This window comes from Aquila chrysaetos, chromosome 8 (assembly GCF_900496995.4).
Source record: "Aquila chrysaetos chrysaetos chromosome 8, bAquChr1.4, whole genome shotgun sequence".
Taxonomy (NCBI): domain Eukaryota; kingdom Metazoa; phylum Chordata; class Aves; order Accipitriformes; family Accipitridae; genus Aquila; species Aquila chrysaetos.
This window is the reverse complement of record NC_044011.1, coordinates 6,981,055-6,992,231: the sequence shown is the minus strand read 5'-3', so window position 1 is coordinate 6,992,231 and position 11,177 is coordinate 6,981,055. Positions and strand designations below refer to the sequence as shown.

The following is an 11,177-nucleotide window of genomic DNA, read 5'->3' as shown; positions in this document are numbered from 1 at the left end:
CGCTCCGTTCGGCCGGGAGCGGTCCCGCTGCGGGATTTGCAGTCCCTTCCGCGGCTGTGCCCCAGCGTCCCGCGGCGGCGGGGGTCGCCGCTCCCCGCCCGGGACACCGTCCCCTGTCCCCGGGGCAGGGTGCGCGGACGCTCCCGTGGCTGCCCGGGACACCGTCCCCTGTCCCCGGGGCAGGGTGCGCGGACGCTCCCGTGGCTGCAGCAGCTCATGCGGTGCCGCGTCCCGCAGCGCAGGTCGCGGGCGCTCCCGCCCGCTCGCCGCTCTCGCTGCCGAGGCGGGGAGGGGGGGCCAGGGGCCCCGGCCAGATCCCCTCCGCCGGGGGTGTCCCCTCTCCCCTCCCCGTCCCGCGGGCTCCCAGGCATCCCGGATCCCCGCTGCCCCCGCCGCCCCCAGGGAACCGGGCGCCCGGGTGCTCGGGAGGAGGTTTGCGGCCGCCCCGGTGGGGGATGGCGGGTGTCTCCGCCCCCCCGGCCCTGCCTTCCCGTCCGTCTGTCCGCCTGCCCCTCCGCCTCTCTCTCTCTCCACCGCAGCCATCCCTCTGCTGACGCAGCCCTGCATCTTCCCGGCTGCCCGAACACCTCTCGCTCGCTCTCTCCATCCCTCCCCCTTGCGCCCCCGTACCTCACCCGTCTGCCTCTTACTCTCTCTCCCCCTTCCTCTTCCATCTCTGCCTCCGTCCATCTGATTGTCAGTTCGTCCCTGCTGACTCTGGCCTCGATTCCTTCCGGTGAGTGTCTGCTCGTTTGTGCTTCGCTTTGTTATTCTCTCCTTATTCTCTGTTCACTGTCCCTGTTCACTGGGGAGAGCTTGTCTCTACCCAGTCCATCCCCCTGTCCATCCCTCACCCCTACTCCCCTGAGGACTTACACCTTATTTGCTCTGCCTGCCCACCCTGTCAGCGTGATGGTGGCGTGGGGATTCTTTTGGTGCTTCCCACCCTGTCACCCCAGAGCGGGAACTGGGGAATTTGAGGTAAATGTGTCTGAACCAGAGAGATTTATGTGGATGGATCTGGGGTGGAGGGCGGTCCCTTTCACCTCCCGGCACTTGGCCAGAAGACCGCCAGATATCGCTTGAACTACACCCTCCGCCCAATGCCTTTCTGGGATTTGCTCTGCAATCATGGCATACCTGACCCTGGCCTCATTTCTCTCTCCTTCGTGTTCCCCCCTATTAGCTGGACTTTCAACCTGCCCTCGCAAGCTACTCCATGAAGATAGCTTCACACGTGCTCTCTCTTGTGCAGCTACATTCACACAATACTGTTTCTGATGGGTACCTGTTCATCTCTTCTGAAATGGACCCCTCCACCTGTCCATTCATCCATTTCAACAACAATTCTTATGTCTCTCTGGTTGTCCACCTATGCTTCCATCTGTCCCAAAATGGGCCTCATCTGCCAATCTATCCATCCAGCCATGGGTGGATAGCCACGTATTCTTCATCCCAATACAGCCCCATCCATCCATTCATCCATCCACTCTTGCTTTCACACCTTCTTCTCTCCACCTTCCCTCGCTATGCCTCAGTTCTCTTCAAGATCCTCCCATGGTGGGGATGTGGTGCAGACCTCCTCAATGCAGAGATACTCCTGACGACATCCCAGTGCTCATGGATAGGGATTTCTGAATCCCTGGGTTTGCTCTGGCTGTACATGGTGGGTTGGGCCTTCCAGCTATGTGTGTAGGACTGGGGAAATGGCAAGGAATCATCACCAAATAGGGGCTGCCTCGTGGTTTCTGTGCTTCTCTCCTCTTACAGGAGACCCTTCTTGTCTGCAGGTCTCCAGAAATGTGGCGTCAGAGCTTTGGACTTCTAGAAAAATCCTACAGCCATGACAGTGAGCTGGAGATTGGACAGCTGAGGGACATTTGGGGGGTGGGGGATGCGCCCAAAGGGGGACAAGGAAAGGAGGAGGATAGGCAGCTGTAGAGGGAAATATCTGGACTGTGTCTTCCCAGAGTGAAACAAGGATGGGAAAGGTCAAGAGCTCTACAGAAAATGGGTGGGGAACAGAGGTATGGGGCAAAAGGGAAGCTGGGGGCCACGGGGCAGACACTGTTCTATGGCAGGCTCACACTAGACCCTCAGTAACATTGGTCAGCTAGTCTTGGTTTCCAGGGTGGGAACAGCCACATACTTGAAGCAGCCCCAACCACCTCCTTGCATCATTCATGTGTGCTGGTGGGCAGGTTGCCTCTCTCTCAACAGCAACAGGATCCTTTTTGCTGGGGAAGTGGCTCCACGTACCCCTGTCCACAGTGCCTCTGTGTAGTGCTGTGGTGGATGTTGCTATCCAGGATTATGTGGCTGACGTGGCCTCCGAACTCCTCTACCAGAACAAAAGTCAGGCCTCCAAAGAAGTCCTCTTCGTCTTCCCCCTGGGCCCCGACATGGCCATCTACTCCTTCCAGGCCTGCAGTGAGGATGCCAAGGTCCAGGCCGTGCTGCGGGATGAGGTACCAGCATCCAGGGACAAATGGGTGAACCACCACAGGGGCATGGGACGAGCAGCTCGTGGCCTGCCTGGTGATCACCTCTCTGTTCCTCCCCTTCCCACCCAGGCCCAGCAGCTGCGTGAGGCTACAGGGGGCTGGGAGAATCTGGAATACATTCAGGATCAGTCTAACTATCCGGGTGAGGTGTTTGTCTGCTTCCTGGGCACCCTGCCCCCTGGCAGGGAGGTGGTCGTGACTTTGCACTATGTCCAAGAGCTGCCACGGGAGCCAGATGGAGCAGCCCGTTTTGTGCTGCCACCCACACTGCATCCCTACACAAAACACTATGGTGAGTGACCCCACAAGGAACCTGCCCTCCCAGCCACACACCCCACAGAAGGGCCGCAGACTCCCCATGTACTTTACAAACAGGCCCGATGCAACTTCCCTTTGCACCCACAGGGGGACCCACATTTTCCCCCCATGCAGTCCCTGGACAGACCCACATATCCTTCCTTGTGCCCCATGCGGGCATCCACAACTCCCACAAACATTTCCCATAAACAGACTCATGGACCCCTCCATACGCCTCACTGACAGCCCCCAATTCTCTCCATATGTCTTATACATGGATGCCAAATCCTGCCCCCCCCGACCCCTGCAGGCAGAGCCTTTGCCCTCCCCAGTGCCATGTTTCTCCTTGCAGTCTGGAATTGTCTCACCAGCAAGCTGCCCTACAGCCTGCTGCTCACTGCTAGCCTGCAGTCACCCCGTGGAGTGGCCAACGTCCAGGCCAACTTCGCCCTCACCCCTTTGATCTACACTGCCCGGGACCGCAGCACTGCACAGGTATGCCCTCCTGAGTGCCAGGATCCTGGGGGAAGCAGGGGAGGGGTGTCATCACTGAGAAAAAGGGGATCCACTGGGATCAGTGCCTGTGCTCCTGGCCCAATGCTGGGTCTGGTCCCCTCCTGCCGTGTATGACCGCGCACCCCTTCTCCAGGTCTCACTGGCTGGCAGCCCCCCGGGTGGGCATGATTTGGAGCTGCTGGTGTATTTTGGAGAACCCACTGCAGTCAGTGCTGTGGTGGAGAAGGGAGACCCTGGGGCCCCTCCAGGTGAGTGCAGCTGGGGAGGGAACGTGGAGGCACCTCTGGGTTGCAGGAGGCGTTGGGGCACGGGGAGACACCGGGGATTCTGGGGGGTGAGAGATCATTGGACACTGGGATGAGAACGGGAGGCATTCAGATGGGATAGTCTGGGTCCTGGGACTCCAGGGTGGGGTGCTGGGGACACTGTCCTGAGGTATCAGATACAGCAGGATGCATACGGGGAGTTCTATTTCAGGGCTCACTGGGTAGCTCTTTTGGAGGCAGTGGGTTGGAATACATGGGGCATTGGGCTGTGTAATTAGTGGGCAGTACAGTAGGGTATTGAGGTACCAACGTGGGGCATCAGAGGCTCTGGGATGGTGGAAGCTGAAAGCACAATGAGAATCAGAACCAGGAGGAGGAGAGGGGTCCCTATCTGGCCTTCATCCCACCCCGTACCTCCTCCAGCCTCCTTGCTTGGTGACCCCATGGTGTTGGTGATGCTGGCACCCAGTATCCCTGAGGCAGTGCCTGGGCAGCGCCTGCCTGGAGAGTTCATCTTCCTCCTGGACACCACTTTTCTTGAGCATGCACAGGTATCCCTGCAGAGCCGGGACCAGGATGGGGTGGAGGAGCAGGCTGAGGGGGAGCGGGCCAGGGCAGGCATTTATGGAGGGACAGAGATGTGAGGGGGGACTGCTGGGGCCTGAAATGGTCCTGAAATATCTCAAGTGCCATGGTGAGTTCAGGGCACTGGCTTGGGTCATCCAAGGGAGCCCAGAGGCTTTAGGAGGACCAGACTATGGGCAAAGGCCTCTGAACCCCCCACAAGTGCCTCCCAAGACCCGCCTGCTGTGTCTTTCCACAGGACTGCCTGCTCTTCCTTCTCAAAAGCCTGCCCCTGGGCTGCTACTTCAACATCTACTGCTATGGAGAAAGCTCTGTGGGCATCTACCCGTGAGCAAACATGGGGAAGGCTGGGTACTAGGGGGCTGGATTAGGTGCTGGTGGGTAGGGCTGGATATTGTGGGGCATGGCTGGGCGCTGTGAGGCTGGAATGGGTGCTGTGAGGCAGGGTTAGATGCTGGAGGGCAGGTGTGCATGCTCTGAAATCGGCTGGTTGGCATGGGGCAAGGTTGGGTGGTGGAGGGCGCAACTGGGTGCTGGAGGGCAAGGCTAGATTCTGGAGACGGGATCTTTGTGGCGTTATGGGACGGCACCTCTTGGGGTTCTGTTGAGCAGAGTCTTGTAGGAACTATGTAGCAAGGTCTCTTCAAGAACTAGTATGGGGCAGGGTCTTGCAGAGGACCCTAGGGCACAGCTGTGGGAAGCGCTATGGGGCAGGGTCTCGGGGAGCACTAGGGCCGCCATAGAGCAATGTGCTCTCCAAACGTGCTGTGCCCCCTGCAGGCAAAGTGTTGAATATACTCAGGACAACCTGACCGAGGCCATGCGGCGCATCCCCTCCGCCGGCTCCAGTCTGGGTGACACCAACCTGCTGGGAACCCTCCGCTCAATCTACAAGACCTCCCGCCCCCGCGGGCATACGCGCCAGGTCTGGGTGCAGGGGCATGGAGGGGTGGAGGGACTGGTGTCCCAGGGGGACAGAGGACACAGGAGTGTGGGTGGAAGGAGCCACCCGAGGTATGTGGTGGTCACAAGCGAACAAGAAGGACGCCGTGAGGCCTGGGGGGGTGGAGAAGTGGGTCTATCCCTTTGGGCGTTTCTGTCCCTGAGTGGATCTCTCTCCCTGGGGTAGTCTCTCTGCAGGGGGTCTCTCTCCCGGGCCCCTCTCTCCATTTCAGGGGCCTGCTCTCCCCATTTTGGGGTCCCTGTGCAGGGCTTCACCGCTCATGTCCCCTGTCTCCCAGCTCTTCATCTTCATGGCCGGGCCACCCCCCGACAAGGAAGCCATCGCAGCTGAGGTCTGCCGCCACCGCAACAGCCACCGGTAATGGGGACGCTCTGCCCCCCAGTCCTCCGGTCACCCTTTGATTGTCCAGTCATTTCCACCCCTGATGAGGGCCCCTGCTCGCCAGTGCCTGTCCCAATCCTTGGGTCCCTCCAGTGTCCCAAAGATCCTTCCCACCCTGCACAGATCTCCTGTGCCAAGCCCCCACGTGGAAGTCTTTGCTTACTACTGCCACAACCAAGGCACCCTTCCCAGAGTGAGCAGGGAGACTGAGGCACAGGGCTTGCACACCCTGACGTGCACCCAAGCTCTGCCCCAGCCCCCCTAGACTGACCCCAGCTCTGCCCCAAGTCCCAGCTCTCCTCTGCCAGCTCCCTGTCTAACCCCAGCTCCAACCCCAGTCCCTCACTCTACTCCCTGCTCTTCCTCCTGCGCCCCTGTTCTGCACCCCAGCTTTGTTCCCCCAGCTTTAATGCCAGCCCGTGTTCTCCAGCTCTGTCCCAGCATCCTTGCACCCACCTCCAGCTCTTATTTCTGACACCTTTCCCTGCTTCCCCCATAGGTGTTTCTCCTTCTGCTTCTCTGAGGACAGCGCTGCCTTAGCTACAGCCCTGGCCAGCGAGACGGGAGGTGAAGCTGCCTACGTCTGCTCTGACAACAGCATGATATTTGTGGTAGGAACCCAGGAGCCCTGGCAGATCCCCCTCTGTTCCACAGACGCACTGACTTCCAAGCACCCCACCACCTGGACTGCCCACGCACGGTAGTCGAGACCCGGCTGCCCCAGGAACCCAGGCACTCAGGCTTCCCCTGACTCTACCCCACCATCCCACCCCACTGAGAACCCAGGTGCCCGGACTTCTGCCCCGCTATAACCCACAGACCTGACTGTGCCCGGGGAACACAGCTGGTGCGGGCTACCCCCCCCATTCCACTGTCCCCCAGGGAACCCCGACACCAGGGGCCATGGGCTGAACCCTGGTGGAGCTGCGACCTGCGGTGTCCTGCCCTCTGTCCCCAGGTGTTGAAGTGCCTGAAGCGGGCCCTCAAGCTAGCAGCTGAGGAAGTCTCTCTGAGCTGGACCCTGCCCTGTGGCCTGGAGGTGGAGGTGCTGGGGGGCACCCCTCAGTCCATCTTTCAGGGTCAACACAGCCTTCTCTATGCCCAGATCCACGGACAGGCACAGGTGAGAGCTGGGACTACAGTCACCCCCAGCTACCTCCCAATAGCCTCCCAGTAACCACCAGTAATCTTCCAGTAGCTTCCCCAAATCCCCCAGTAACCATCTTGTGTCCCCAGTAACCTTCAGTAGCTTCCCATGTGTTCCCAGGATACCACGGTGGCCAAGGGGGTCATGACCTTGACGTACAGCCTGGACGGCCAGGATGTCAGTCACACGATTGAATTCCCACTGTGCCCACAGGGAGATGGCCGGTGAGAGCCTGTCCCAAGGGAAGATGCATGCATCCCTCTCATTTTGAACATGGACTCCAGCTGAGAGGGGGCCCAGATAGCTTACGCATTCCCACCTTCCACACACAATCCCAAACTGGCAGAGAACCCAGGTGTCCAAGCATGCCCTCCTTCCCTGCTTTGACCCCACAGTGGCAGGACCCAAGCACCTGGGCATCACTTCCCTCCAGACAGACAAGGACCCTGTCCATCCTCTGTCCGTTCCCTCTGCCCATCCTCACCCCTGAAGGGAGAGAACCCAGATGTCCAGGCTCTCTCTCTGTCCACCTTTCTCCAGCATGGAGGCAAGCCAGGTGGTCAGGCCTCACCCCACTCTGTCCCCAGGCTGGCTGGGCATCGCCTGGCCGCAAGATGCTTGCTGAAGAGGTTGTTGCCAGAGGCTGCGAGTGGGTCAGGGGATGAACCCAGGCATCGCGCAGTCGAGATCAGCCTCGCTTCGGGGATCATCTGCCCCTTTACCAGCTATGTGGGGGTTCGCACGTCACAGAGGGTCACCTGGTACCGAGGTAAGGGAAGACACTCACGGGAAAGAGCTGGTGGGGCAGCTCCATGGGCTGTTCTCATTCCACTGGAGCTGGAACCCCAGCCACAGGGCACCGCCAGTCTCACTGGGTAAGCCCCATCACCACCAGGTGCTCCTTTCCCATGTGCTTAATCCAGCCCCTTTCCCTGTTTGCCCTCAAAGGGCCCCTGGCACTGTTGCCACCCCGCCAGTCACTCATCCCCTGCCAGACCATTGAGTTTTGTGGCTCCATTATGAGCAGCTCCTGCCGTCATAGGGCAATCTGGGTCCCACCTGGCTGGCTGACAGCAGTGTGTGCATCATGGCTTGCCCTCCGTCGACTCACCCATGGCATTGCTCACCCGTCCCAGCAGGGGGCTTGCTCAAAAGGTATGGGATAATCTAACACCTTACAGGAGGATTGTGCTGCCATGTCTTGCCCATGGCATGGAAACGAATGAATTTTGCCTTTAACCCTTCCCTTAGTTACCCTTAAACCTGAAAGTTCTTCAGTGAATAGGAGACCCAGCTCAGGGACACCCAGGGAAGGGACAGGGGTGGTGCTGGATCATAAGTACACATTTGGATAAGAAGTGTTGGGGGGCTGTCAAGAGAGGTCTTGGGACATGGCTGGGCAGGAATGCCAGGAGAAGAGGCAATGGCCAAAGCTGGGGGTGAGTTAGGGGTGTCCAGAAAGGGCTGTGGATGGGACTGCTTGGGGACATGCAGGAAGGAGCTTAGACTGCAGGTGGCTGCCTAAAGGAAGAGCAGAGACAAAGTTCTGGGGCATTGCACAGGGGAGTAGAGAAGGGTCATCTTTCTGTGATTGTCCCAACCCTCCTGCTCGCGTGTTCTCCCACAGCATGTAAACCACCACCACCACCTATTTCTTCTCTCAAGCATGTGAATCCCAGGGAATTTGTTCTGTGCTCTCAAAATTCTGGGCCTTGGTCCAGCGAAGACATTGCTGAGTGCCAGGAGCTGGTGGCACTGCAGAATGTAGATGGCTCCTGGGCCCTCAGCTCAGGCCTGGCCTCTGTGCTGGAAGTCGATGAGGCTGAAATCAAGGGAAAGATGCCTGGCGAGGTAAGGGAAGAACGTGTTACGGTAGCAGTGTGTCATCCTGGGGCAGTGGGAACCCCTTGGCTGGTGGCAACACTGGCATCCCAAGGGCAGCCGGAGAGGAATGAACGGATCAGAAACCAGAAGCCACAAAGGAAGGGGTGGGAAGCAGTGACGGGGCAGGGAGGATGCTCAGCACTGCGTGCTGGTCTGAGTCATTGTTCTCCTACAGGTCCTGGAGCCAAGCATCTGGGCCACAGTGCTGGCTCTGACCTGGCTGAACAGAAATGACAAGTGTTACCGAGACTTCTGTGAGCTGCTGGAGGCCAAGGCTGTGACCTGGCTATGCAGCCGAGCTGGTGAGTCTTGAGGATCCTTTTCCAGCTGATCCCCACAGCACAGCCTCCTCCCTTCTCTCTCCAGTGGGACCTGCCTCACCCCTTTGCAGGACCACAGTTTCCTGGGGACGGATGAAGGAGTCCTGTGTCCCCTTTCTCCTTTCCGTCTGTGGACCCCCCCTCCTGCTGGACTCCCCTAGTGCCCCTGTCTCTCACTGATTGCAGTGTCCCAGCTGGACAAGTGCCTGGAGGCAGCCAATACCCTCCTTGGGAGCACCGTGGAGCCAAGTGTCTTCAGGCTCTGAGCTCAACACATGCCCTGTGCTACAGACCGGCAGCACCTGCAGAGCTAAAAAGGGCCAGAAAGTATAGCCTAAATTCACTACCGTGCTGGGATACCACTGTTGCTACCAGCTGGGGTCTTACCTTAGAGATGAATTCTCACTGCTTATGTCTTATACTAGCTGGGCTGAACCTGTATCATGCTGAACTAACTCCTCAAGAGAAAACCTCTAGTTCAGAGCCTCCAGTGGGTTTGGTTTGGGTGGAGATGTGGGAGTGGGAAGGAAGCATCACATTCCCCAGTGGTTGCCCTTCCTGAATTTAGCTTTGCCAAAGTGGGCTACTGGCCTCCACAAAGATGGCGCTTAGGGACATGGTTTAGTGGTGGACTTGGTAGAGTTAGGTCAACGGTGGAACTCGATGATCTTAAGGGTCTTTTCCAACCTAAACGATTCTATGATTCTATGAGTCTATAGTTTCTGTCTTGACAAGAGGGTGCTGCGCACACCAGAAAAGATGAGCGTTTAGAGGTGTCAACAGCAGGCACAATGGCAGTGGCTCCCCATGAAGGACTCCTGCTGCACCCCACTTGCTGACCTCCTTGCTTTACCCCAAAAGACGAGGCTGTGTCAAGAACTCCCACATCTGCATTGCCATGCAAACCAATAATTTCGGAAGTAAAACTCTCACCTACATCAGACCCAGCCCATCATAAAGTCCAAGAGAACTCATGTGGGACAAGACTGATTTGAAAACTATCAGCGTGTTGGAGGTGGAACTGCAGGAGCTTTTCATTAGCAAACCAGTCATGCAGTGTACTCCCTCCTGCCCCGGGGCCCTGAATTCATGGGTCTCATTCCATGTTGGCAAAGTCTCCGATTCATTTCCCAATAAACAGTGAAGCTTCTGTAAGCCAAAAGGTGTGTGTCATAGCCTTTATTTCCGCTGGGCCTAGGATCCTTCCTGCCAGGGGCCATCTATGAGTCACCAGGAGGGGCATGAAAGGACGTCGCTTCCCAGAGAGCTGTATATTGTAACACACTAAATAAGGTGATGCCATTGCTCTTGGAAGAGCACAGACCTGTTCTAGGTTAGCAAGACAAGAGCTGAGGACTTGCCAGGCTTTTTCTAGACTTCTTTTAGCTTGAATTTATTTCAGCTTGATCTCAGCAGTAGCGGCTGTAGCAACACTTTGCCCAGCAGATAGGTGACTGATGTCTAACTTATCCTAGCTGTAACAGAAAAGTTGTCAGGTGGTTAACGTCCAGCTTGGTTTTGCCTTTAACTTTTTAAATCCATTGGAGCATGCGGCTCTGAAGATAAATGCTGTTCTCCCTTTAAGCTTCACCTCTGCTGTCTGGAGCAGACACACCGCAAATGGCTGTGTGCACTGGCAACTCCCTCCTGCTCTGGAGGTCAGTGGGGAGACAGAGGAGTCACCTTCCCCGAGATGCAAATGGGATGGGAAATGTGCCCTCCCACACTCCTTGGGGTGTAGAAGGAGGAAAGAAGGGCATTGGGGACCTCACATTTTAGAGAGGTGAATCATGACTGTGAGGAAATACTGGTAGCTCATCTTACTTCAGCCACCAACAAATGCATTGTTGATCCAGGGAGAGGTTTGGGCTTCTTCCAGTCTCTAAGAGACTCCCAAGGGTGACTCACCTGATCATACTTTGTTGGTCTCCATGGCCTGGAGGGAATAGCAGACTCTGCTTCTTTCTTCCCATTGACCATTGGCAGAAGCTGAAAAGGCAACCTCAGTCACCCACAGCTGCCTAATTCTGAAGGAGTCAATGCCATTATAGTCTTCTGCAGGATTCGAGCTGAATCCCCTTCCTGGAGCCTCACCTGGCTCTGCTGCATCAGTTTGGAAAAACCTGTGCTTGTTGCCCCACCTCAGTTTCTCTGTGTCTCAGAGCAGGCTGAAATGCCTTGGAGGTCTGGGGAGGGACAGCCATTGCCTGAGGTGTTGAAACCTCAGTTTGCACCAGCTCAGAGCTTTCATCCTCTGCAGGGATACATTTATGCAGTGCTCCCTCCTTGAAATCCCAAGGAAGACACTCTCCA

The 11,177-nt window shown here is 57.4% G+C and overlaps 1 protein-coding gene across 1 annotated transcript; it reads left to right on the top strand.

The window, feature by feature from the left end:
• The first annotated feature begins 684 nt into the window (after nt 1–684).
• Nucleotides 685–10,674, top strand: LOC115344797 (von Willebrand factor A domain-containing protein 5A-like). Its single transcript, XM_041125614.1, has 18 exons — nt 685–731; nt 1,790–1,849; nt 2,221–2,468; nt 2,574–2,796; nt 3,154–3,296; nt 3,451–3,565; nt 4,007–4,134; nt 4,407–4,495; nt 4,949–5,093; nt 5,410–5,489; nt 6,013–6,124; nt 6,472–6,636; nt 6,781–6,884; nt 7,248–7,429; nt 7,609–7,815; nt 8,288–8,511; nt 8,720–8,846; nt 9,051–10,674. The coding sequence occupies exons 2-18, from the start codon at nt 1,801–1,803 to the stop codon at nt 9,128–9,130; spliced, it is 2,421 nt and encodes an 806-aa protein (XP_040981548.1). The 5' UTR covers nt 685–731; nt 1,790–1,800; the 3' UTR covers nt 9,131–10,674.
• The last annotated feature ends 503 nt before the right edge of the window (nt 10,675–11,177 follow it).